Here is a 27,213-nt window from a genome sequence, read left to right as displayed (position 1 = left end):
ATAAACTGATGGCAGAATCAAGATGTTTAAATATTTCAACAGGACTGAAAAACAGGCTCACGTTAGCATCACAGATGGAGGCGTGTCGGGATCTTCCTGTTCAAACTGGTTTTCCAAAGACGTGGTCCAGCGTGTTCCCCTCACCTGCCCCATGCGGCAGGTGTGCATGCTGAGTCGGTGGGAGGGGCCTTAGATCTGGAGAAGCGCACCCTCCACTGTCGGCTGCTGCGAAGATCGCCGCCTTCTGAGTCAACCTCTCCCGCCCTCTCTCCGCCCCTCCTCCCTTCTTTTCTTCCTTCTCTCTCTCCTCACCTCCCCTCATAGACTGGACAGTGAAAACAAAATCAAAAACAAAAAACACTTTCCTTTGAACTGTAACAGGCAGCTGGTCTGTGGCCATAATTTCTTCGCCAAGGTGACCATTCCAACCCCAGAATGGCCATGCTGAACCATTCAGGAGGCAGAAAAGGCGAGTCTGTGGGTCCAAGAACGGCCTCCAGGCAGGGACAGAAGTACCAAGGCCAGTGGCCCGAGTACCTCCACACCAGATAAACACAGGAAAGTCCGTCGTCTGCCAAAGAACTTGCTGCCTCTGGAATCCTGCTGTACTGCGTCTGGTCTCGAGCATCCACCGGAAGCCTGTGCTGTCCTGGGCTCACGGGCAGGGTCAGAAAGCCCTGACACACGTCTCATGAGCGGTTCAGCTGCTGGAGCTCAGAGGCAGTTCTGGGGAAGGGGCGGAATGGGAGCAGGAGAGGGCAGAGCTCAGGGCGGGGCTTGGCCCCCTGTCTCCCAAGGGGGTGCAGGAGGCAGGGGACATGCCCCTCCCCTCGCAGCGAGGAGACCCCGGCCCTGCAGTGGTCCCCACCCACACAGCCACCCCAGGGCCCGGGTACCCAGCCGGGCCCCTGGGGGCAACGCCTCTCACCCTCCGTATGATGTTGACTTTACTCTATTTTTCAGTATTAGGATTTACTTTTAGTACCAAGCTTTTCAGACTTAGGATGTAAAAAATATTTTTAGCCAAGTTTGCTTTGCTTTTGATTGACTCTAATTGAACCGATTGCTTTGCGGTCTGGAAGGCGTCCAGTGGTTCTGAACAAAATACTTCGTGGAAAAAGCTGTAATCTGCAATCATCACATGTTCCTATTAGTCTTGTTTCGAGTTAAAACAATGCAAGACTTGTTTCCACACTTCTATTTTTAACTAATGAAAATTTATTACAAAGAAATCCTAATTATACCCTTTGGAGTGTGATACAATGGCAAATCCACTGGCAATTTTCTTTTTTCAAAATTCCACATAATGGCATAAGAAGCGAAGAATGTAAGTTCTGAAATTGTTGGTTTATAAATAAGATTCCCTAATGGGCTGAGCAAGCAGGTTGTTTTTCTTTGCACATTCTGTGTGAGGTTGGATTAATCCACATTATAACCCTGATGCGTGGCAACCCTTGTCAGATGTAGCACATGCTACATATATTCCACGCCCCTAGCAAGTCCCAAACTGCTAACCTGCGTGTCTTCACGGCACCCTGGTCAGAGCTGGAGAAGCTGCAGCCTTGGTGGGTGTCAGGAGGTGAGACTGCCCTGGCTGGGTAGTTAAATGACTGTATGACTTAATGGAGCTTCCCAGGTGGCACCAGTGGGAAAGAACCCACCTGCCAATGCAGGCGACGTAAGAGACTCGAGTTTGATTCCTGGGTTGGGAAGATCCCCTGAAGGAGGGCATAGTCACCCACTTCAGTATTCTTGCCTGGAGAACCCCACAGACAGAGGAGCCTGCTGGGCTATGGTCCATAGGGTCACAAAGAGTTGGGCATGACTGAAGCGACTTAGCACCTGTGACCTGGATGGTTGTCTCCTCCTCCCAAATGTGGGGACAGAGACATGCCCAGAGCCTCCTGTGCATTGCCCTGGCCTCTGTTCCTACGTGCTGGGAGCACCTTCCGAGTGGTGACAACCACAAATGTCTGCAGACGCTGCCACAGGCCCCCCTGGCAGCAGACCACCTGGGGAGCCCTGATCGTGACCTACATCAGGAAACCCGGACATGCATGGTGTGCGTGCCTCTCTCCCCGCAATTCCTGGGGTGCAGCGGGCTTTTGAAATGCACGTGCCCCGCTGTTCTGGACCTGTGAGCACCCAGGATGCGAGGAAGTCATGGTGCTTCCCAGCGCACTTCTCTTTAGGACTTCCGGGAAAGGTGGCCTCTGATCAGAGTTGCACTGGCCTGTTGACATCACTGCCTGCAATCCTGGTCCTGGAGGGTGGAGGAGTTGTTGTTCAGTCACTAGGTCGTCCAACTCTGTGTGACCCTGTGGACTGCAGCACACCAGGCTTCCCTGTCCTTCACCATCTCCTGGAGCTTGCTCAAACTCATCCATTGAGTCGGTGATGCCATCCAACCATCTCATCCTCTGTCACCCCCTTCTCCCACTTTTGATCTTTCCCAGCATCTGAGTCTTTTCTAATGAGTCAGCTCTCTGCATCAGGTGGCCAAAGTATTGGAGTTTCAGATTCAGCATCAGTCCTTCAGATGAATATTCAGGACTGATCTCCTTTAGGATGGACTGGTTTGATCTCCTTGAAGTCCAAGGGACTCTCAATAGTCTTCTCCAACACCACAGTTCAAAAGCATCAATTCTTTGGCGCTCAGCCTTCTTTATGGTCCACCTCTCACACCCATACATGACCACTAGAAAAAGCATATCTTTGACTGTGCAGACCTTTGTCAATAATGTGATGTCTCTGCTCTTTAATATGTTGTCTAGGTTTGTCATAGATTATCTTGCAAGGAGCGTCTTTTAATTTTGTGGCTGTACCCACAGAGGGGTCTGGGTGTCAGAGCCAGGATGCCTTTTGGGCAGCAGGGGTCCAGTCGGCACCTTAGGAGATGGGAAGAGGTTGGTTGAGGATGAGGTGCTGGGCGGACCACTCCCAGGCAGGGCCGTGTCAGGGAACAGGAGGGAAGGAGGTGGGAGTAACCGTGTGTGTTTGGTCAGATGCTTTCTTCCAGCAGCGAGCATCAAGGTGTGGTAGAGGGAGGTTTCCAGGTGCTTCCAATACGAGGAGTAGAACCACGAGGACCCCCGTCAGATGGGCAGTTAGACAAATGATGCGAGCTACCGGGTCGCTGATTCACAAAAGGGGACTCTCTCTCCTTCCTCTGGGCCGCCCTGCCTGGCCCCTGGCCGTGCCCACGCTGGGTCCTGCTTCCTCCCTGTGGCCACCCCTGGGCTCACGGTCACCTAGCTCTCCCTGTCCTTTGCAGAGTCCCCAGGGTGTGGTCCTGTCTCACTGCCGTCACTAAATCCTCCCTTTTGGGCTAAACCCCCAGACAGTGCTTTCTGCCCTCTGGGTGTAGATAGAATAATTTCCCCACGACTGTCTTCCATGCCTTTGTTCAAAGTCAAGTCATCTCTAAAAGCCAAAGTGGAACCAGGTTCAAGATGCAGTGACTGGTCCAAGTGACAGATTGGCTCCGTCCGCTCAGGTGGCAGTGGCCGCTGGCGGGGAAGCCTCGGGGCCGCTCGGCCTCCTTCCCAGGCCGTTCTGAGCGCTCTCAACCCTCAGGCCCCACCGAGGTCTCCCTCCGGCCGTGCTGTCCTGTCGGGGCTTTGGTCTCCACTTTCTGCCCCAAACGCAGCAAAGCAGTTTGTATCCCAAGAGCCAAGTCTCATCTGAGCTGTGCTTTGCAAAGTGTTCAAAGACTCTGGTCCTTCCAGGGGCCCGGAGGGCTTTGAAAGGTCACAGTGAGAATCAGGTGGGTCTCCAAAGTCTCAGTTGACTCTCTGTATCTTGTGCCCTGAAGGACGGAAGGCCACGTGAGTCCCAGTGCTGAGGAGGCGGAGAGACAGGACGTGGGTGCCAAGACACCCCTGCCCCAGATCCTTCTGCCGCTGGAGGAGCGAGCGACCCACTTCCGAGACATGCTTCTGGAGAGAGGGGTAAGGGGGCCCCACCGTGGCTGCCTCGGCGGGGTGGGGGGCGAACTGGCCATCGCCCCCCCAGGACCACGTCCCCTTCCTCACCGAGCTGTAGATAGGCTGCGTGCAGGACATTCAGGGGCCAAAAGACACGCAAAGGGACCAGTCCTAGGAGGGAGCGAGGCTTTGGGGGGTGCGATGCGTCGCAGGGCGGTTCTTGCCACCTGTCCACGGATGCAGCTGAGAGGTGAGCAGATGTGGGTCTCCCGGAGGGGACGCAGGATGCAGCGCTGGTTGGTGTCAATGGCCTTCCTGCAGGAGCCCAGCCAGCTTCTGACGTCCAGCCCTCCACGAGACACACCCTTGCGGTGACCTCACTCAGGGAGGGGCTCGTACCCCTCTGGGTCAGCCCAGTGGGTTTCGTGCAGGTGGGATGTCTTCATGGTTGTTGACTTCTGAATCACCTTTGAATTGAAGGGGGACACGCATTTTATAATTGAATCTCCTTCCAATGACTTTTATTTCCTGGTTTGGCTTTTGGGTATAAAATGAGCCTGATACAGTAGTTCAACCCAGTTGGGTTTCTTCGTAGGATGAGCCCGAACGCAGAAGGCAGTGATGGGAGCTGGTGTGTAATGATAATTATTATGAACACTGTAAGTGGCCTTGGCAATGCAAAAGCAAATTCCCTCTGCAGGCAGCACCCAGGGCAGGCTGCCTCCTGGGAGGCCCCTCCCAGAGCAGGTGCAGCCGAGAACCGAGGGGAGGGTGGTCTGTGGAGACCCTGACTCCCCTGGGGAGAGTCTGAGCAGGGCTGGCACCTGGGAAGGCGGGGCCCACAGGCTCCCCGGAGCTGAGCCGGTGTGAGCTCTTGAAGAACTAGGAGAAGGAGATTATCTCAGCCGCACTCCGAGGGGCCCCTCGTCTCCTCTGCACCATGAATTTTAATGTGTGCGTCGCTTTATCTGTCTGGAGACACACTCAAAAGTAAAATACAGCCCTTGGCGCGAGGACCTGGAGGAGAAGCAGGCTTGTGATCTGAGTGGCAATGCCGTATGTTTAGTGTGAAGTCATGAGGACGCCTAGGGGCACATGAACTCACACGCACAGGACCTGTTCCCGATGTGGACGGAGGGCAGCTTCTTTTAAAAAACATGATTTTAAGAGTTATATTTACCAGGTTAAAATGATGTTTTTTTTAATTTAATTTTTTTATTTTTTATTTTTTAAACTTTACATAATTGTATTAGTTTTGCCAAATATAGAATCCCTTCCCATGCAACTTTCTTCTTTCTTTCAAGATGTAGAGGTGATTTCATCACAAAATCCTGTAGAATGGGATGGCCTTGGAAGCAGCTGATGCTCTTGTGAGGGATGTATCTTTGTGTGTGTGTGTGTGTGTGTGTGTGTGTGCTGTGTGTAGAGGTGCGTGTGTAGAGGTGCGTGTGTGTGTGCTGTGAGTGTACACACATGTGTGTCTGTGTATATCTCTCTGTGTGTTCTGTGAGTGTATATATGTGTGCTATGAGTATATACATGTGTGTGTGCTGTGAGTGTATACACGTGTCTATCTGTGTGTCGTGAGCATATGTGTATGTCTCTCTTGTGAGTTCTGTGAGTGTATATATGTGTGTGTATATGTGCTCTGAGTGTATACATGTGTGTGTCTGTGGGTGTTTGTGTGTGTGTGCTGTGAGTGTATACATGTGTGTGTCTGTGTGCCATGAGTGTATATGTGCATCTCTCTGTGTGTTATGTGAGTGTATACTTTGTGTGTGCTATGAGTGTATACACATGTGTGTCTGTGTGCCATGAGTGTATAGGTGTGTCTTTCTGTGTATTCTGTGAGTGTACGTGCATGTGTCTCTGTGTGTGTGTGCTGTGAGTGTGTACACGTGTGTGTCTGTGTGCCATGAGTGTATATGTGCATCTCTGTGTGTGTTCTGTGAGTGTATACGTGTGTGTGTGTGTGTGCTGTGAGTGTGTACACGTGTGTGTCTGTGTGCCATGAGTGTATATGTGCATCTCTGTGTGTGTTCTGTGAGTGTATACATGTGTGTGTGTGTGCTGTGAGTGTGTACACGTGTGTGTCTGTGTGCCGTGAGTGTATATGTGTGTCTCTCTGTTTGTTCTGTGAGTGTATACACATGTGTGTCTCTCTCTGTGTTCTGTGAGTGTGTATACGTGTGTCTGTGTGTGTGTGTGCTGTGAGTGTATACACGTGTGTGTCTGTGTGTGGTGTGTACTCCCTACCGGGCCCACCACAGACCCCACATGGCTGATGGGCAGGGCTCCCCCGAGCCCTTCTCTCACTCCCTGCTCGGCCCTCACTGCCCTATTCTCAGCCTCCCCACGTCAACAGCAAAGACATGACCTCTCCCCCTGGCTAAAGAGAGGAGGCCAGGAACACAGGCCAGAGTGCCCAGCTCTGGCCGCCCCGGCCCGCTGCTCCTATGCTGGAGAAGTGGGTCCGCCATCAAGTCCCAGGTGCTCCAGGAGGATGGAGCTGGCTGGGTTTAGACACCGTCACTGCCACCTGAAGAGGCTGCTTGCTGCGCAGCCATCGGGCCAGCCTCAGGGTCCTGGAGGCTTGTGCCCAGTGTCACCGCCGGCCTGGGCCCTGAGCTGTCTCACTCGCCCTGCCCTCCTTGCACCTTGGCATGAGGTCTCTTTCCTGGGAGGCCCTCCGAGCCCGGCCTCCCCACTCCCTGGCTGACACGTGTGCCTCACAGCCGCTCGGTGTGCCTTCTCGTTGCCGAGTCATGGTGCTGGGTCCTGGAGGCAGGGGACGCTCTGATGCCCCACTGGGCTCCTCGAGCCCGGATCCAGGCACTGGCTCCCAGGGCCGCTCAGGGACCTCCCGGGATTCCCTTCATGTCCAAGCCCTGGTCCTGCTGCGTGTGCCCTGGGCCGTCCCTGCGCTGATCAGAGAGTAGGCCCATGGAGCCTGGAGGAGGGGTGTATCTCCTGGAGCAGCTGTTCTTCCTGTTTCCTTCTCCTCCACTCATATGGCCCCAAAGCATTTGCAGGATAAGACATCACTCATGATAAAGCAGGCTTCTCTCCCCACAAAGTCACCAAGAAGAGGATTCTTCTCTGCAGGCCACAAGGGTGGAAGTGCCTGAGTGTTGCCGCCATGCCTCTTCTGTTGGCAAGGCCAGTGCAGAAATAGTCACAATTCTGAGGTCTGAATGGACCCAGCCAGTCTGCCCCAGTGGAATTAACTGAGAATTCCCAGAGAAGGGACGGCACCGTGAGCATTTGAGAAGCATATGCAGCCTTCATCTCATCAATGCCTAGGTTTCCACCGCTTTGTTTTGGAAACCACCCATGCCCAGCTTACTCGCACAGCGTGATATTAAGCCACTTGGAGGGTGAGGACTGCTGGAGACCCCACCCCGCCCTCCCAAGGACACTGAGTCTACGTGGTCTCTGATGCACCCCAGAGCCCTCAGCTGAGCGATTTTACTAAGGGTGTGTTCAGTGCATTCTTGTCTCATTGAGCTGATTCCATCCAGCCTTGGTTCTTAGATATATTCACGTATGAGAATCAGCAAAAACAATGTGGAAACGGGAGCCCCAGTACTCTGGGTTTTCCCAGGAGACAGAGACGGGGGTAAAGCTGAGACCCTCATCTTACAAGGATTTCAGAAGAAGCCCACATACCCCTCATGAATAGAGAAGACCAATCTGAATGTACTGCTGATGTCATAAAGCAATGCCCGCATTTATGACTCTTGACTTTATAAAGTATGTCGGCAGATTTTATGAGTTACCCATGCTCAAGAGGCTTTGATGGCTAAGCCCGTCAGATTTCTAGTTGCTTAAAAATGAGGCTGAAAAAGGTCACCTTTTTCATAGACTGAGTGATTAATAAGAATTTTTATTGCATTTGTTCAATGCTTCAGCTCAGAGATTCATGTGCTTATAGAAAGAGGGAGCTAGGTATGTGGATTTCCAGCAGTTTAAAAAGGGCATGGTTTGGGGTGTGCTGTGGGGATTTTGGCTTGGGGAAAGGCCTTCGGTTTTGTGGTTTTGTAATATGTAGGTGGAAGGTTTTGTTTTTATCTGCTTTCACTAGTATAAACCACAATAGGGCTCTCTTTAAACTTCAGTCTATAAAGGGCAGGATTAATTGAGTAGCAGCTGATTAATTTAACCCTGTCTATTTAGATAAATGCATTAGAGACATTTTATCGAGGGTCTCTTCTTTCTGCAAAGTAGCCCTTGGGAAGTGGCTTTCCCAGAGGCCGGGAAAGAAAGACTCTTCCATAACCTTGAATTTTCATTCAGACACTGTCGGGCCCCTCTGCAGGGGAACCCTGGCCAGCTTTGCAGCTGCGGCAGCCTTGGGGAGACTGACTGGCACAGTGGCCAGCCCTGCAGCTGAGACCCCTGGACTTTGCATCTGAGTCTGTGTTGGAAAGAGGAATTCACAATGCACACACCCGTCCTGGCTGAGCCACAGGGCTCTCTCTGCGCTGAGTTGTTGGTGCAAAGGCAGCCCAGATGAGGAGAGGCTCTTCCCTGGTGCCCTCCTGCCAGCGCGGCGGCCGTGCCTTCTCCCTTCTCCCAGGTGGGGGACAGGAGCACCTCCCCGTGGCTGGCGTCTAGTGCCCCTCTGCCCAGATGCGTAGGTGGTGTTGCCTGAAGCTGTAGTGGCCACTGGGCCAGGACTCGGGGAAGGGCTCGGTCCCCCTCATGTGCAGGTATACATCCGGGTTGAGATGGCACTGGAGGCAAAGCGCCTGAGTCGTGGCTCTGGAGTCCTGGAGACTGGCAGGAGCTTCCCCATGAGACGGATCCTTGCTCCTTAGGAAGCTTACCCGTTTCGTGTTCCTATGGCAGCTCTTCAAAGTCTCACCAGGCACATGCCACTAATAAAATAAGATTGTGCCATCGAAGGAGTGCACGTTCTTTATAGGAAAGATGCAAAATTCAAAGAACAGAAATGAAAATCACCTGAAGTCCTAAGACACAGTTATTGCCATCAATGCATCCCTTTCCTTCTAGTCTTTTTATCCTAGAAACAGATTTTAAGGCAATAGCAAAATCAAACATTCGTATTATATAGTACAATACATATCATACGGTATAGTTATATAGTATAACCAGGATTGAACCGTGGTTAAACGTGGCTGAACCAATGTTTTATTTATTTGTCTATTAACTCGGGCTGTGCTGGGCCTTCACTGCCTGCAGGCTTTCTCTAGCCGCGGTGCGAGGCTGCTTATCACGGCGGCCCCTCTCGTTGCAGAGCACAGGCTCTAGGGTGCCAGGGGCCTCAGTACTTGTGGTTTGAGGGCTCTAGAGCTCAGGCTGAGCCGCTGTGGCACCGTGGGGCTTTGCTGCTCCTCGGCACGCGCCGTCTTCCCTGACTAGGGATCAAACCCGTGTCCCCTGCATTGGCAGGCAGATTCTTCACCACTGGACCGCCAGGGAAGTCCCATTTGTTTTTAAAAGATAGGTAATTTGATAAGGTTCAACCTAATTTATACATTTGTATACTATTTCTCCTTTGAAGCAGTTTTAAAATATTATTATAAACCTTTGGAAACATTTTTGATGAGGATATAATTGTCAGTTCGTTGTCCATTCAAAGCGCCCTCATTTTCATTCATTTAGTCTCTGCCCAATTTTGCTAGTTTAAATAGTATTCCGATGACCATACTGATGCATGAACGTTGGTTTATGTGTGTGGGGGGTTGCTTCCTGCGTGCCGTCAACATCTGACCTGTGTTATCAAATTGTTTTGGAAAAAGTTGTTTTCACACAGTGTATTCTCCCAGCAGTGTTTGAAAGTTCCTGAAAATTTGTTTTCTCGGCACGTTCCACCACCACTGAATAGTAAGAAGTATAGATATTTACTACTTATTATTTTTTGAATCTCATGGTTCCTTCCCTTTGATTTGTGTTTTCTCTCAGCTTTTGTGCTGTGGTTCTTTCCTGAATTAACTGCCACAGCTTTTGGTGATTCCACTCCGCAGATATTACTGTGGTCACCTCTCTGTTAGTGATTAGACAGCCGTCTAACAAGAAGATGACCCGAGGGGCGGGGCACATGGACCACCCACTCTAAGCTTAAGATGGGAGTATAACTAGCCGTAGTGTGAAAACCAAGTTAGGTGAGATATTGTGGAATAACAGTGCAAGATTTTATTTACTGATCAAAATACACACACACACACACACACATAATACAGAAAGTGGTAGAACACTCTGAGCACTGGGAGATGGGGTGAGTCAGTCAGTTCAGTCACTCAGTCATGTCCGACTCTTTGCGACCCCATGAATCGCAGCACGCCATCTTCCGAAGTTCACTCAGACTCACGTCCATTGAGTCAGTGATGCCATCCAGCCATCTCATCCTCTGTCGTCCCCTCCTCCTCCTGCCCCCAATCCCTCCCAGCATCAGAGTCTTTTCCAATGAGTCACCTCTTCGCATGAGGGGGCCAAAGTACTGGAGTTTCAGCTTCAGCATCAGTCCCTCCACTGAACACCCAGGACTGGATCTCCTTGCAGTCCAAGGGACTCTCAAGAGTCTTCTCCAACACCACAGTTCAAAAGCATCAAGTCTTCAGCGCTCAGCCTTCTTCACAGTCCAACTCTCACATCCATACATGACCATAGGAAAAACCATAGCCTTGACTAGACGGACCTTTGTTGGCAAAGTAATGTCTCTGCTTTTGAATATGCTATCTAGTTTGGAGATGGGGTAGAAGTCAACAAGTCCCAGAGTCTGGGGGCGGGCACCAACCCCTCTGTCATTTCGGGATTCACCTGGGGGTCACCTGGCTCACGAGACCTCTCCACAGGCTGACCATTCCCTCTAAATTTAAGGTTGGAGCATTGCCAGGGGCAACACTGCACCAGGGAGGGGTGGGTCAGGAGGAAACCCCCGCTTCCTGCCCCGTGATTGGATGAATCGCAGGCGGGCCCCGGCAGGTCCTATGTGCTCCTCCAGGGTTCCCCTGAGGGGTGGCTCCTGGGGGACCTGCTCTCTCCTGCATCACCCTCAGCCCGTCTCCTTCCCCGCGTCGGTGGCCTGTATGCCTGGAATTACCTCCCAAACGTCAAGACGACCCTGCGTCTGGGCAGGCTGAGCTCAGAGCATGGCCTGCTTGCTGCATCCTGTGGTCTGCCCGCCTGGAGCTGCCTTGAACTGTCAGGAACTCCAGAGCCAGAAATAGAAGACACAGCTGTGCGTTCCAGGAAATTGGATAAAGAGGGTAATGGTGTGAGTGCTAATTGCAAGGAACACGCCGTCTGTCATCCGCAGAGCCGCAGGCAGCAAGGAGGACGGAGCAGAGGCCCAGAGGAAGGGAGGGCGGGCGGACAGGGCGCGTGTGCACACCTGACCTTCAGGGTCAGGGCTGGGTGGGGGGGCGGAGGGCAGCCCTGCAGGGAGGGGAGGCGTGGAGTGCGCTGCTGACAGAGGTGGTGGTGTTGGGACCAGGCTGGGGGCTGGAGGTGGAGAGCCAGGAGGGCACCCCTGCCAGGCAGGCAGGCGGTGGCCCCCGACCCCCGGTAGGGGCGGACCCCGTTCCACGATGTGGAGCCGCGGTCTTAGCCTGGGGACTGCTCCCCCGCCAGGGTCCACGCGGCGGCTCCTTCCCTGTGCCTGTTCTGAACCACAAGCTCTGGTGTCGGCCCTTGTAGAAATGGCAGGGAGCGCAGTTCAGACACTAAGGATGAGTCGGGGCCGGGGAGAGTCTGCTGGCAGGATGCTGGGAGGAAGGAAGGGCCTGGCCACCAGCCCAGCCCAGGGGACTGCTGCCCGAGCTCTCCTGGTTCCCAAACGATGGCGATACTCCAGGATGTGCTCCAGGGGGAGGTCAAATAAAGACGTGTGTGAGCGCTAGCCAGAGCCCTAACCTGGCGGCGTGGGCCATGTCCACACGCACTCGCACCAGCACGGAGCACCGACCTTCGCCCGTGGCAGGGTGTCACCCGGCGTCAGCACCCTGAGGTGTTCAGGTGCTTCTGGGAGTATGTTGCCGACTGTCAGGAGATGATGTGAACATCACAGAACACAGCCCAGGAGGGGAGACGGAACCACCCCAGACCCAGCCAGGCTGCAGGGAAGGACTGACTTCCACAGGAGAGGGTCTAAAATGGGCTGAAGAATCCCACTATCTAGGACCAAAACACATGTGAAATGCCATAGTATCAAAGGGAGGTCTGTTAGGCAGATGAGGGATGAAGACCAAGGTGGAGAATGAAGGCCACGTTGGAGGCAAGAGGGTGCATTCGTCTCAGGGACCTGCTGCGTGGGCACATCCCGACAGTGGTCCCAGGACTCCCACCCCGGGACACCCATCCCAAATGACCCCGTCCCTTGAGGGGGCTGGCCTGCGAATAGGACGGAGGCGTTCCCCTGTGATGCTGTGATAGTATGTTACGTAAGATGAGGCCTCATATATAGAGATTCTCCCACCGGTTTCCAGTAAGGCGCCCTGTTGCAGAAGGGGCCACGACAGGGAATTTGGGGACTCCTGGGAGCGGAGAATGGCTCCCCACTGGCCTGCAGCAAGAAAGGGGAGGCCTTGGCCCTGTCCCACAGAATAAGCGTACCAGGACATGCCTGCAGAGATGCAGGCCTGGGGAGGGTGGTCTTCCATCAGGAGTGAGTCTCATGGTTGAGGCAGCAACAGTCATCAGGGTCCTTTGGGAAGAGTGGGTCTGGTGGACAAGGCTGTGCCCCCCTGCAGGCACTGCCACACCCCGTTTCACACTTGACTGTCCAGCCTGCCCATCGGCTCCAGCCTCAGTCACGGGCCCTGTGCCCGGGCTGCCCTCCCCAGCACTGCACCCTCCTCCGCACGTCAGAGCATGCGCTGGCATGGCTGTCAGGTTACGTGACGACGTCTGTCTTCTCATCACAAATTAGTCTCTGTGGAAATGACTCTTCTTCCTTGCATGTTGTTCAGTTGCTCAGGCATGTCTAAGTCGTGTCCGACTCTGACCCCATGGACTGCGGCATGCCAGGCCTCCCTGTCCCTCACTATCTCCCAGAGTTTGCCCAAGTTCATGTCCTTTGAGTCGGTGACGCCCTCCAACCGTCTCATCCACTATTGCCCCCTTCTCCTTCCGCCCTCAATCTTTCCCAGCATCAGGGGCTTTTCCAAGGAGTTGACTCTTCACATCAGGTGACCAAAGCATTGGAGCTTCAGCTTCAGCATCAGTCCTTCCAATGAATAATCAGGGTTGATTTCCTTTAGGAATGACTGGTTTGATCTCCTTGCCTTGTATATAGATTGTAATTTCCTAATTTCCTTTGGAGCCAAGGATGATCTCTCTCTCTCTCTATATATATATATATATATATATTTTTTTTTTTTTAGTTTAGTTTGTTATACATCTAGAACTCCAAAAATTCTCATCACACTCGTGGAGTCAGTTATGTGATACCAGTTCTTAATAATCACCTGCCTTTTGTACAGAGCTGAAACCTTGAAGGGGTTTTCAGGGCTCTGTGTGATGGACTGACCCCATCTGACTGGGCTGAATTGAAGGTGACCATCCCTTCTCTCATGTCCACCTTAATGCTCACATGGTCAAGCATCAGCTCTAGCCAAACAGAGGGACCATTCTGCCCTGATGTTCTTCTGGAGTCCCCCTCACCCAGCCATGACATGTCAATACTTCACCATGTTCTTAATCAATTGAGAAAGATCCCTGGGTGGAGCTTGGTTCACCCTGCCCATAAAAGAGCTCATGAGTTTTAAAAAGAATTTTGATTTTTATTATTGAATACAGAAACTGTAAATTTAGAAAATCTTTACAATGTTCCAAGCAAGTGAAAGTTGCTCAGCCATGTCTGACTCTTTGTGACCCCATGGACTATACAGTCCATGGACTTCTCCAGACCAGAATACTGGAGTGGGTAGCCTTTCCCTTCTCCAGGGCATTTTCCCAACCCAGGGATGGAATTCAGATCTCCTGCATTGCAGGAGGATTCTTTACCAGCTGAGCCACAAGGGAAGCCCGTTCCAAGCAAAGCCCATGTCTGTCGAAATAGTATCTCTACCAGCCATACTGTAACCTGCTCAGAAATAGGAGCGGGTGGGCCTTGTTTGTGAAACCTGCCCATCAGCTTCTCCTCTCCACTGCGCTGAGTCCATCCCTGGCCCGGGCCCCTGGGCGCACATCGCATCTGGCTTTTCCCATTACTCTCAGAACAAACCCCTGGTTCCTGAGGAGGCCGGCGAGTGTCCCCACATCCACTCAGGCCGTCTCTCCCGCTTCTTCCCAGCTCTGCACAGCCTCCTACATCCCCCTGAGACCCCCACATTCCCGCGGTCCCCGGAGTCTGGCCTCCGCACCACGAACAGCCCCTGCTGCACACCCTCCCAGGCCCCTCCATGGGCCAGGTCCCGACACCACCGCCCTGGAGACAGCTCCCCCCAGGCTGATGGGGGCACTTCTCTGTGCCCTTGGCTCCTGGGCACGTCTCTTTGTACCCAGAAGGACACTCATGCCCCCAGGAGATCCTGAATTCACTTTCTGTCTCACCCCCCACCAACCTCTCAAGGTCAGTGGCCTTGATTTATTTTCTCTGAACCCATAGCGCCCAGCAAGGGGCCTAAGACATAGCCAATATTTAGTCAATGTTTTTAAGTGAATAAATTATTTTTGGATGACTTAAAAGTTTTACTGCCCCATCAGCTGAGAATCTGGAAGTCGCAACCTCTCAGCAGCAATGAGCTGCTCACCTGGATCTCAAGTCCCAACACCTTCTCCGATAAGAGGGACCAGGGCTTCTCAGAGAATGCTGATTCTAGGGCCAACGCAGGAGAGATAGGAGATCATCCTGGAGCATCTTCCAGGGCCCAGAAAACGGAACAGTGGGGATACGCTCCCGGGACACGGGAGGCCAACAACAGCCAACCTGGAGCAATCTGAGCACAAACCAGCAGTCAGATTAGATTCCAACCCCAAGCGTGAAGTACATATCCATGAGTTTAAACTGACACAAACAGATGGCTGAACTAAGAAGTAAATGTGGGAGAATGGATAAATCCCCACCCAGAAGGATTCCAAGGCACTTGTACAGATTCTTCCGTATCAGGAGGTGGGTCAGGCCCCTCAAGTGGCATCATCGACTCAATGGACACGAGTTGGAGCAGCTCTGGGAGATAAGGAAGGACAGGGAAACCTGGAGTGTTTCAGTCCACGGGGCCACAGAGTCAGACGCGACCGAGCGACAGCGGGACAGGCACACAGAGACCGCCTCCAAAGGGGACAGCACGACTCAGGGAAAAAGAGATGCAGAGAAGAGAGACCCCGGCCAGGCGGCCAACGTCAGCACCAGCTGTGGTACATCACGTCGGCAGTATGGACCTTGACAGGAAGCGCACGTTACTCTGGGGTCTTCCTCCCCAAACCCACAGTGGAACCGTGAGAAAAGCTGGGACAAAACCCAGCAGAGGGGCATCTCATGGAACACCTGACTGGCTCCCCTCAGAGCTGTCAAGGTCATCCAGACCAAGGAGAGTGAGAAGCTGTGTCACCCCTGAGAGCCCGAGGAGATGTGAGAGTCCGTGTGGTGTTTGCCCTGGGGGGATCCCAGGACAGAAAAATAATTAGGCAAAGACTAAAGAAACTGAGTAAGGCGCAGACTCCTGTTAACAGTCGTGCTGCGATGTCAGCGAGACAGTAAGCCGGGGGTGGGCTGGAGGCTGACTTCATCGTGTTCTCGCAAGTTCTGTGTAAATCTAAGCTGCTATAAGATAAGGCAGTTTGGTTAAAAAGCTACCTACCTGAAAAAGGTTTAAATGTTGATTAAAAATCAATTAAAATTATGCCAAATTCTGACTAATTACAAGACGCTGCCCTCCGTTAAGGCCTGTGGCATCCTGAAAATTCTCACAAGTATAATTTCTCTTCTCAAGATGTGACATTTGAGAATATCTCAGACTCACAGATACAATCAGGGCTTTAGATCAGGGCACTTGGTCCTGGAAGATATCCAGGGAAGACATAGTGTCATGAGTCTAGAAATTAAATTTTCTTATGCTCAAAAAATTGATTTTCTTAAAAGTTTGACAAGTCAAACACTTTTAAACGCTGCTGCGTCCCCAAACCCGTGGTTCCTCAGGGCTGTTTCTCACCATCGACCAGTTCGTTGTGACTCAGGCTCAGCATTAGATGTTAAAAGCAACTCTATTGAATATCTTTCTTCAGGTGTCAGCGTTTTCTACCTGGGAGAAAGAATTACACAAAATTGTGTTTGATCCACGCTATCTCCTGCTGAACTCGGAGGAGCGGAAACAGGTAAGGTGGTGGGAGGCACGCTGACAGACTCGAGAGATGAGGCTTTGAACTGATGCTCCGTCCAGAGGTTTCTGTGGACGAGCAGGTGCCTGGTGTCCTCGCTGTGTCTGTGGGGAAGCTGTGAGGTTGAGTGCTAGCCTGTGAGCTGTGAAGGGAAAGTGCCCTGGGTGCAGAGGGGGCTTACCCTTGTTCCTGCTCTTGGCGAAATGTCTGGTCATCACCCCCAGAGACAATACTCATATTCGAAGGTAAAACTCAGTTTGGGGGCGTGTTAACCGTATCCTAGATGACTGTATTAAAAAACTTAAGATCCAGCGTAAGAACAGTGACGTAGGAGAGGTCCAGGGAACACAGGAACAGAAGTAAAGGATGGACGCTTCTAGAAAACAGATCCCCAGAAATGCAAGAATGGGTTGCAGGTAGCTGGCCTGGAGGTCATTTTAAATGAGTACCTGGTAGGAGTCTACCCTGGCGTGCCGACCAGTCCCATCAGGGAGCCACAACCGCTTCCAGGGTTAGACAGACAGACGGATGGCTGTGCAGGCCGGTGGGGAGGCCTGAATTCTCACAGCTCTGCTGACGTCTGTGGCTCCCGGAGCACATATAGCCAAGAAGGGCCCTGAGAGAAGTTCCAGAAGGATTCCGGTTCTGCTTCTGCATCTCTGGTTCCATCCCAACCGGGCTTCTCCCCCAGACTTCCGAGTGCAGAGAGGATGCCTGTGGAAAGTGGGTGACCGGGAGCCACCCCGGGAAGCAGAAGCCCCTCGAGGGCCCTCTCAGGGAGGGAGCTGGCATCACGGGCCATCAGAAGCATCCGTCTGATTTCAGATGCGGGGTCCTGGAAAGCAGGAGCCAGGAGGACAGAAAGTGCGGCTTTGTTTTCAATTCTATCATCAGCTCATGAAGTTCCCTTAGGGTGCAGACCAGGGGCTCAAGAGAAGGCACTCGGGGAGGGGCTTACTTGGAGTCTGGGCGTTTTATATCTATTTTCCCCTCAGCTGAGAAAACCGGGCGACTTTAATCATTGGTAACATCACCCCCTTTTGTTGCAGTATTAGAAATCAGAAAGCTCACTCTCCAACCATGACCACATATGGTGAGGAGCTCGTTTAATTTGGTGACAGGATCACTTTAAGCCATAACTGATAACACTCAGCACAGCTGCCAGTGGCGTCTCACTGACCGTCGAGGTCAACGCTGTTGCCTCCAGTCCATGGATGTTTTCAGAGGCCATCAGCCCCTTAAAGGAAGCTGAAGAAGTAAGACTCTCCTCCGCTGATGGTTTGATGTTTACCCGTCTCTCAGAAGGCAGGGTGCTCAGGGCCTGTTTGCTTGCTGGATGGACTGGGCTCCCCGGCTGAGTGGGGACTCCTGCCTGCCGTCTTGAGTCTGGAGGGGTGGCCATGATACGAGAAGCACCCTCAGTAGCAGCCGGGCTGGAATCCCGCAGCCCTGGTCAGAGAGGCAGGCTCCGACAGGAGGGGCTCGGGTGCCAGGATGCACCGGGGGCGGACAGACCAGACTAGATGAATGGTCAGCTCACGCCGAGTCCACCCTTTGCGTGGAGCTCACAGGTATCTTTGTGAAATCACCAGGGGGCACGTCGGGCCCTCTGACGTTCACACTGCACACAGGAGGGGCTCATCCCGCAGTGTGGTCCCCGAGCCCCACGAGGAGGAGGAGGAGGCCAGCTCCCCGTAGTTGACGTCCTTCAGCACCAGAGAGCCTCAGAGGGAACCCGGCACCGTCAGAGAGACCCACCTCCCGGCAAAGCGGCATATTGTCATTTCTCAGAGGCGCAGAGCTGAAGCAGAGCTGATGAAGGAGACGGTATTGGGGCCCATTCAGAAAACACGGTCCTCTTTATGAATGGATCTGGCTGGAAGCAGCGGTCCTGGGCTCTTCGGGGACCCACTGTCCCTTAGTGTTTCGCGGCAAAAGCCAAGGCTCAGTGTGCTCGTTGCATCCATCCCTCTGCGGGGGGCTGCAGGGGAGTGGTGAAGGGGCCTGACAGAGAGCAGGGCTCTGGGGAGCGCGTGTCAGAACTGTTTCTATGGCAACAAATGGCAATCCATCTTATTTCACCGAAACACAGCATGACAAGATAATGGCCAGTGGTCTGTCTTTTAAAAAGTCATGCCCCACTTTGAATAAGACTAGTGTAATTTGTTAAACAGGAGGAAAAAAAACCTGTTACATTAAATTATAGCGGCATAAATAAAGCACAAGAGCAAAGGCAGCGGAGAGAGCAGAATCTGATTAGAGGGATAAATGGTTCCAGGCAGACAGAGAAGCAGGTCTTTCTCACAGCTCTGACCACTGCCAGCCAGGGTGTCTATCCAGATTTAAAATTAATAGAGCAAAACTCTGACTAATGATGGAGCCCCACGCTTGTATTTGGACAATAACCCTGCATTCACCTTTTTATTAGCTGAAATTGTTAGAGAACTGGAGAGCTCACGTTACCGTTTGCCTTGATACGTATATGCACCCTCTCCATCTAAGTCCTGTTCGTGAATATTTTATTTTGCTGATGATTCTTCTGGAGGTGAGAAGCATTTTGGATTTATAGTCCCACAAAGGCTGCCAGGACTGCAATGGAATCTGAAGCCATCAGGCAGAGCCAAGGAGACACACTCTGCCCGGGGAACAATGGGGGCCTGTGACTGACCATGTGGTCACTTCCGGCTCTGTGTCCTCAGGAGGATCCTTGGGAGGAGCACAGGAGACTCACTGAACTCTTGGTTCAAATTCCAGGATCTGCAAAGGCCACTGATTGGGTTGGCACACAATTGCTATTTATTGGCCTAATAGGACCCAATGTGAGCTTTTATTAATCTTTTTTATTTATGTCCACATACACATCTAAATTTCCCATGCAGTGATGGGACCAGAAGCCATATCTTTGTTTTCTGAATGTTGAGTTTTAAGCCAGCTTTTTCACTCTCCTCTTTCACTTTCATCAAGAGGTTCTTTAGTCCTTCTTCACTTTCTGCCATAAGGGTGTTGTCATCTGCATATCTGAGGTTATTGGTATTTCTCCTGGCAACCTTGATTCCAGCTTGTGCTTCATCCAGCCTGACATTTCACATGATGTACTCTGCATATAAGTTAAATAAGCAGGGTGACAATATGCAGCCCTGACATACACCTTTCCCGATTTGGAACCAGTCTGTTGTTGCATGTCCAGTTCTAACTGTTGCTTCTTGACCTGCATACAGGTTTCTCGGGAGACAGGTCAGGTAGTCTGGTACTCTTTAAGAATTTTCCACAGTTTGCTGCGATCCACACAGTCAAACACTTTGGTGTGGTCAATAAAGCGAAAGTAGATGTTTTTCTGGAACTCTCTTGCTTTTTTGATGATCCAACTGATGTTGGCAATTTGATCTCTGGTACCTCTGCCTTTTCTAAATCCAGCTTGAACATCCAGAAGTTCATGGCAAATAGATGGGGAAATAATGGAAACAGTGAGAGACTTTATTTTGGGGGGCTCCAAAATCACTGCATATAGTGACTACAGCCATGAAATTAAAAGACGCTTGCTCCTTGGAAGAAAAGCTATGACCTACCTAGATAGCATATTCAAAAGCAGAGACCTTACTTTGCCAACAAAGTCCATCTAATCAAAGCTATGGTTTTTTCCAGTAGTAATGTATGGACGTGAGAGTTGGACTAATAAGAAAGCTGAGCGCCTAAGAATTGGTGCTTTCGAACTGTGGTGTTGGAGAAGACTCTTAGGGTCCCTTGGACTGCAAAGAGCTCCAACCAGTCCATCCTAAAGGAAATCAGTCCTGAATATTCATTGGAAGGACTGATGCTAAAGCTGAAACTCCAATACTTTGGCCACCTGATGTGAAGAGGTTACTCATTGGAAAAGACCCTGATGCTGGGAAAGATTGAAGGCAGGAGGAGAAGGGGATGACAGAGGATGAGATGGTTGGATGACATCACTGACTCAGTGGACATGAGTTTGAGCAAGTTCCGGGAGCTGGTGATGGACAGGGAGGCCTGGTGTGGTGTACTCCATGGAGTCGCAAAGAGTCGGACACGACTGAGCAACTGAACTGAACTGAACAACCCGTCTAAATGACCTCTAGTATATCCTCCTTTTAATGACCTTGAAGCTTGGAGAGCACCGGGAATGACACAGCTGTCTCCACCTCCTTTGGCCCTCGTCTGCAACTGACAATTTTCTGATATTACGACAGGGAGCGGCCTTAATCCAAGCAAGCGAGGCTCACTCCAGGCACTGCTGCAAAGAGCGAGTCCCTGGTGGCATTGTGTTATGTCAGCTGCTGGTTTCTGAGAGAAACCTCCCCAAAGTTGTGGGTGGATTTGCCTACCAGATGATGCCCATGGCCTTTTAGATGAAGGGGCAGGTTTCCCTGTTGAGGGAGCCTTCAGGCCCACTTCTCATCAAGCCGGGGGCGGGAGTGCAGGACCCAAGGGTCAGGGCTCCTCACTGGGCATTTCCATAACACCCAGGAGAGGCTCACCTCATCTGCAGGAGTCCTGGGGAACCAGGCCCCCCTTCACAAGGGGCTTCTGGGAGCCTCAAGGTGGGGAAGTGAGAGATGCTGGGTTGACTTTCTTTTCACAAGTTCAAAGTCATTTTGGAGACTCAAATGCCAGTTACGTTGCCCTGGGGATTGCTAGAACAAATTGCATACTCTCCTGTGTCGTGGTACTGCTGGCTGGGATGTGAGAGTTGGTGAGAAAACTCACACGGTAAGGGAAGCTCCAGGCGTTCCAAAGAGAGATACTGAGGCCCTGGAGCTGGGTTTCTAAACTGCCCTCTGCCCCCACTGCCTCTAGAGAGCACCCCTGAGTCATTCCAGGGATTTCTAAGCAAGCTGACTCAGTGTTTGACTGCAGATTGCACCTGCAGACGGAGCGCACTGGTCTCTGGGAGAGCAGGTGTGACTGTGGAGACACTCGGTGTCACAGAGAGACCGTGATGGAAGGCTCTGGCTTGTAGCTCCAGCAGCCGTGAAGAAGACAGGCTTAGCTCAGATCCTCGCTGTTTTCCTGTTGGGTGCGAAGCCCGAGATTTCACTTCTGATGTGCAGTCTTGTAATACTTCTCTTTTGTGTGTGTCTTAAGATATTTGAGCAGTTCGTCAAGACAAGAATAAAAGAAGAATACAAGGAAAAGAAAAGCAAATTGCTGCTAGCCAAAGAAGAATTCAAAAAGCTTCTAGAGGAATCCAAACTGTCACCCAGGTATGGAGAGAGAGTTAACATCAGGCAATTTCTGGGGCTGGAAATTTACCGCATTTTGTGAGAGGATTTTTTAAAATCAGTGTGGGTTACATCCGGTGACCTGTGTTCCGTCGAGCATGTAATTTTGGAGAAGGAAGGACTTCTCCCTGTGCTGTTCATGAATGGACCTCGCAGCCCTGCTTCGAGGGTGCTTCCTACCTCGCAGCACCCGGCAATGGGGGTGCTGTCTGCTGACCAAGGGCACCCTGGCCATTTTGTCCATCCTGCATGATGGTTTTCAACCTGTCAGCAGCCCAGACTCCAAGGCCAAAATAACTCATCAATAGGTCAGCCCTCATTAGATTGGTCTAAGTCCTGATCAAATGATATGAGAGTGAAAATCCAAAATAACATACAACAGCAAAATAAACTCCACCAGCCTGGGTTCCACACTCCTGGGCAGCTGTCCAGAGTGTAATATGAAGATGGTCCTACACGGGCCAAAGGGAGGAGTGAACTTGGCCATCAAATTCACCTAAGATAATCAGGCATTATGTCTGAGAAATAAAACAAGCTGATATGAAAATGATGTTAGAAATAAAATAATGCATAAACTTAACTCTTCTAGAAATTAACTTTAATTGACTGACATTTAAAAATTAACGTGTATATACTACTTTTAATTATAAAACTATAAATTTTATGAGTGAAAAATGATTAATTTTGATTTGTCCTAATTTTCAATTAGGACATTATTTTTTAGTGGACATTTGTGCATTTTTATTTTTAATAATAACGCTGATAGTGTACATTTTTAATAGTGCTTAAGGAGAAGGCAATGGCACCCACTCCAGTGCTCTTGCCTGGAAAATCCCATGGATGGAGGAGCCTGGTGGGCTGCAGTCCATGGGGTCACTAGGAGTCGGACACGACTGAGCAACTTCACTTTCACGTGTCACTTTCATGCATTGGAGAAGGAAATGGCAACCCACTCCAGTGTTCTTGCCTGGAGAATCCCAGGGACTGGGGAGCTGGTGGGCTGCCGCCTATGGGGTCGCACAGAGTCGGACACGACTGAAGCGACTTAGCAGCAGTAGCAGCAGCAGCTCATATTTAATTGGGCATTAATTGACATTTGCTTTCTGTGCAGATGTTGGCATCTACATTTTGACCAGTAACTGGCTAACTCACTTGGTCAATAATTGGATAATGTGATTTTGTATTGGTTATATAGCCCTCCCCTGGTGCCTCAGATGGTAAAGAATCTGCCTGCAGTGCAGGATACCCGGGTTCGATCCCTGGGTCAGAAAGATCCCCTGGAGAAGGAAAGGGCTACCCACTCCAGTATTCTTGCCTGGCGAATTCCATGGACAGAGGAACCTGGTGGGCTACAGTCCATGGGGTCACAAAGAGTCAGACACGACTGAGTGACTAACATTTTCACTTCACTATGGGTCCTCAGAAAACTTCTCAGCTGTTTAGAGGGTGGGTACTTCCTGAATGAATTAGCCCCATCGCCAAATGCTAACCTTGAAAAGTAAATGTGGGTCTAATGATTTGTAAATTGCGGTTTTCTACGGGAACGCTGGGTTCAGGCCATGGATTTGCCCCACCATCCTAGTCAGTGACCCCGGGTCGGGGGTTGGTTCTGGAGCTCCTGCATCAGTGCAGAGCGGCCTTGCCCATCCTTGGTCCTGGCCCTGGGTCAGGCCCTGGACCTTCACAGCTCACGTGTCTCCATCTGAGGGGATGAGTTGCCCTGCTTCACTGGCCTCTAGGAGGACGGCGTGTGGGGCAGACCAGGCAAGACGCGCAGTGCCCGGCAGGTCCTTCAGACTCTCGTCCTTGCCACTGCGCCGGCCTCAAGGACAGTTAGCTCATGGTGTCTGTCCATCCACTGCCGAGATGCTAACCATAAGCCAGTGTGTCTCCCCGTACCGTGAACATATCATGAATGCAAAGGAGAAACATTCAGGCTGTATTTGACAATTAGGAAGATCACACACACAGAGAGAAGGAAAATCAGTGCTATAAATGGATATACTCTTTGTTGAAATTAGATCTAATTCCTGCCACTTTTTAGAAGTGTACACTGGGCATACAATACTTTTGTAATTACAAAGCTGGCTTGCGTTTCACAGGCAGCCAATTCCGGGATGTTTCAAACCCTTTCCAGATCCTCTTCACGTTCTCTTCCTGCCGTTCACAGGTGTCCTAGCGGCAGCAGGCCGTTCTTGCTGCTGCCCTCTGGCCCAGCGCAGGCGTCCCGAGGACCCTTGGTGACACCTTCCATCATCCTGGCTCCCATCCTGACCACAGGGATAGTCCAGGGCCCGCTTCCAGCCCTGCCCAGCTCTCAGGGTCTGGGGGCAGGGAGAGGAGCCTCGGGGGAACATCCCTGTGGGCTGTGGGACCAGCACTCTGGCTGGATCAGCCTCCTCCTTCTGTGGACAGCCAAGTCCCTGCCAGGGAAAGGAAGCCGCAGTGCTAGTTGCTCAGAGAACTTCCTCAGGCTCACTGGACTGTCCACCAGGGTCAACAGTAAGGCAGGCTGCCCCCTCGAGATGGCTAACAGCTCACAGAGTTTTGATTCGTTTTTCTTTTCAGGGATGCTTCTTTTCAGAGGTGCCCGAAATAGGATTTCTCTAGAAGGGTCTCTACCCAGCCCCCTATTGAAAATGCTCAGGCTCCCTCTAGACACCCCAAGATGACAAGCACCCCGTGACTCAGCGCCTCACTTTCCTCATGCAGATGGGTGATGGAAGTACAAATAAGTGTGTTAGTCCAGGACCAGGCAATTGTGAAATCATGGAAGGAATGGAGGGAGGAAGGGAGGGAGGGAAAGCAAGAAGGGAGAATGCTGGCAACCAGAGAGAAGTGCTTTCTGTCTAGGAAGCCTGGGAGCAAGCGGGGTTCTGGAACATTCCCGGAGAACCCGAGTGCTCGAGGAAGGTGTGAGACACCTTGTTAGTGAGACACAGTCACAGTTGTCGCAGCTTAGTCACGTCTGACTTTCCCACCCCGTGCAATGCAGCCCATCTCTGCCCACGGGACTTCCCAGGCAAGAATACTGGACGGGTTGCCATTTCCTTCTCCAGGGGATCTTCCTGACCTGCACCTCCTGTGTCTCCTGCATTGCAGGCAGATTCTTTACTGGGGAAGCCAACAAGGGTCTACTAATTATTGGTCTTGTCTCTTAATAGCCGTGTCAATATAATCTTGTTATTCATGTATTAAAGGTAAAGAATCTGCCTGCAATGTGGGAGACCTGGGTTCGATTCCTGAGTTGGGAAGATCACTTGGCGGAGGACTTGGCAACCCATTCCAGTATTCTTGCCTAGAGAACCCCCATGAACAGAGGAGCCTGGTGGGCTACACAGTCCAGGGAGTCGCTAAGAGTCGGACACGACTGATAGACTGAGCATAGCACGTTAAGTTATAAGAATTCAATGCAACAATGAAATCTCTGCAATAAAAAATGAAATTGTCCGCAAAGAGAAACTGGAGGAAGAGGTCTCCCCCGGCACAGGGTGCATGAGTCTCTCACACACTCTGGGCCCTTCCTGCAGCTCCAGGTATAGCTCTTGCAGGAGCCCCAGGCAGGAGGCAGATAGCCAATGTCCAGGCACCCAGCTACCCAGGGCCGCTGCCCCCTGGAGCTGTCAAAACCCTTGGCTTCAAGCTCACAGCTGGGAGGAGAGGCAGCTCTAGGGACCAGGTCCTGGCCGAGGTTCCACTTGTCCCTGCAAGGCTGCATCCACTCCCGCCCTGTGAGCTTCCCTGGCCCCTCAGGCCTGGCCTGGCTGGGATCTCTGAGCTCCTTACAGGTGCCTCCCTGACCTGGCGATCACAGGTTCAGTGAGTCAGTATTCGGGTGCTAAGCACATGCCACTGGGCTTAGACCGTCAAGAGGCTCCATAGAAACAAAGCAGGTAACGCACTTCCACTCGCAGGGAGAGGCCAGTTGAGTCGCACGACTGAGGCTCTTCAAGATGACATCTGTGGTGAGGGCCTTGAGAGGGAGCCTCTCTGTGCATGGGAAGGTGCTAGAGCCTGGGTTCCCGGAAGCCGATCCTTTGATCTGCACCTTGGCTGTCTGGGGCCAGGGTCCTGTGTTTCCACATCCCGAGCTTCTCGGGACTCGCCGTGGGGAGTGGCTGCTGTCTGGTGGCTGCCAGCTGGCAGGGGTTCTTTCCTTCCTGAGTGCACTGTCCGTGGGGGCTGCAATCGCTGGTGCCTGTGACATCCTTTGTTTACTGATGTGGCAGGAAATGTCCTGCTGCTCACTTCTAGTGAGGAGAGAGCTCTGAAGGATGAGTGGGGAAAGGAGGGAAGGGTGTGCCAGGGGATGGAACAGCATATGCGAAGCCCAAGGCAAGCAGGAGTGTGCTGAGAGCACAGGGAGCAAGAAGACCTGTGTGGCCGGAGAAGTGCCGGTGGGCGCCGGGGGCTCGGAGTGACGGGGCCCAGGAGGGACGAGAAGCCAGGCTCGGGCCCAGAGGGCGGCCGGGTGCAGAGACGGGCACCTGTGTGAGTTAACGTGGCTCGGGCTTCGGCCGGGCCTGTGGGAAGTGATGCCCAGTATGGGGAGCAGACAGGTGGTGTCGGAGGCCCAGTGGCCGTTCCCTCTGCCCATCCACCTGCCGAGCGTCCTGCTCCTGGGACCCTGGGCTCAGGAAGGAGGTGCTCAGAGCCCCAGGAGCCGCTCTCCTCCAGGAAAGCCCTCAGGATGCCTTTTGTCTTCCAGGACCACATTTAAGGAGTTTGCTGAGAAGTACGGCCGGGATCAGAGGTTTCGACTCGTCCAAAAGCGGAAGGACCAGGAGCATTTTTTCAACCAGTTCATCCTTATTCTCAAGAAGCGGGACAAGGAAAACAGACTCAGGCTCCGGAAGATGAGATGAGAGTGTGAGGACGCGATCAGGCTGAGCGTCCGAGCGTCAGGGCGGAGGTGGAGGAGGCGTGGGGGCGGGAGCCCGCGGGGCCGTGGGCTTCATTCTCCCAGGATTACTGTTTCATATTGAAGCTCCCTTTGGTACAGCCTTCTGAGTTTGACGCATTTCTTATTGCCATGATATGTCGCTCCCTGAAGTGTTTTACTTATGCAGATTACTTGTAATACAGACAGACTCTAAGTCTGCCGCAGGTTTGCACCTCAGCGGAAAGAGGCACCGACTCTAACCCCCTCAAGGTGTTTTCATCAGTCGAGCCAATTATCCGAAACTTTTCTGGAAACCTTTGTGAGTTCCTTCCATCCCTCAGGAGTTCCATGGTGTTGGGACTCCCCGACTCGGGTCCCGGGTCTCAGTCTAGTTTTCTGAGTAGTAGCATAGGCTGTTCATCATCGCAGTGACACCTGTGACCATCAGACACATGGACCACGGACCGCCTGCAGGTCGAAGGGTGATCGCCCACCCTCTCCCCGGGGAGTGTAGGGCCTGGAGAAGGGGGCTGCACTGTCTGTGGGAGGTCCTCCTTAAAAAAGAATTATTTTGTACAAAATCATCTTATGAATATTTGAGTTATTTTTCTTGTATGCCCAGAGTTTGCATGAGATTTTTCTCACCATCTTTGTATAAAAAAATTTTAAATTTTTTTGAATTAATAAATATTTTAAACCAGTGTATCTTGTGGCTTAGACTTCCAATCTTAAGCAACAAAAATTATGGCTTCCCTGGTGGCTCAGATGGTAGAAAACCCGCCTGTAGTGCAGGACACCCAGGTTCGACCCCTGGCTCAGGAAGATCTCCTGGAGAAGGAAATGGCAACCCACTCCAGTATTCTTGCCTGGAGAATCCCATGGATAG

At 51.9% G+C, this 27,213-nt stretch overlaps 1 protein-coding gene across 1 annotated transcript in view; it reads left to right on the top strand.

Annotated features, from left to right (window-relative positions):
* TCERG1L (transcription elongation regulator 1 like) overlaps positions 1–27,032 on the top strand; it is a 127,408-nt gene extending 100,376 nt beyond the window's left edge. The window contains exons 6-9 of the mRNA XM_086378192.1: positions 3,815–3,950; positions 16,116–16,205; positions 21,309–21,427; positions 26,154–27,032. Of these exons, the coding sequence (XP_086234318.1) occupies positions 3,815–3,950; positions 16,116–16,205; positions 21,309–21,427; positions 26,154–26,310 (502 nt within the window). The 3' untranslated portion in view covers positions 26,311–27,032. The remainder of the gene's footprint in view (positions 1–3,814; positions 3,951–16,115; positions 16,206–21,308; positions 21,428–26,153) is intronic.
* The last annotated feature ends 181 nt before the right edge of the window (positions 27,033–27,213 follow it).

This window comes from Bos grunniens, chromosome 26 (assembly GCF_055505025.1).
Source record: "Bos grunniens cultivar Pamir isolate PY7600 chromosome 26, Bosgru_T2T1.0, whole genome shotgun sequence".
NCBI classification, from domain to species: Eukaryota; Metazoa; Chordata; class Mammalia; order Artiodactyla; family Bovidae; genus Bos; species Bos grunniens.
The sequence above is the reverse complement of the archived record's forward strand: the minus strand, read 5'-3'. Positions and strand labels throughout refer to the sequence as shown.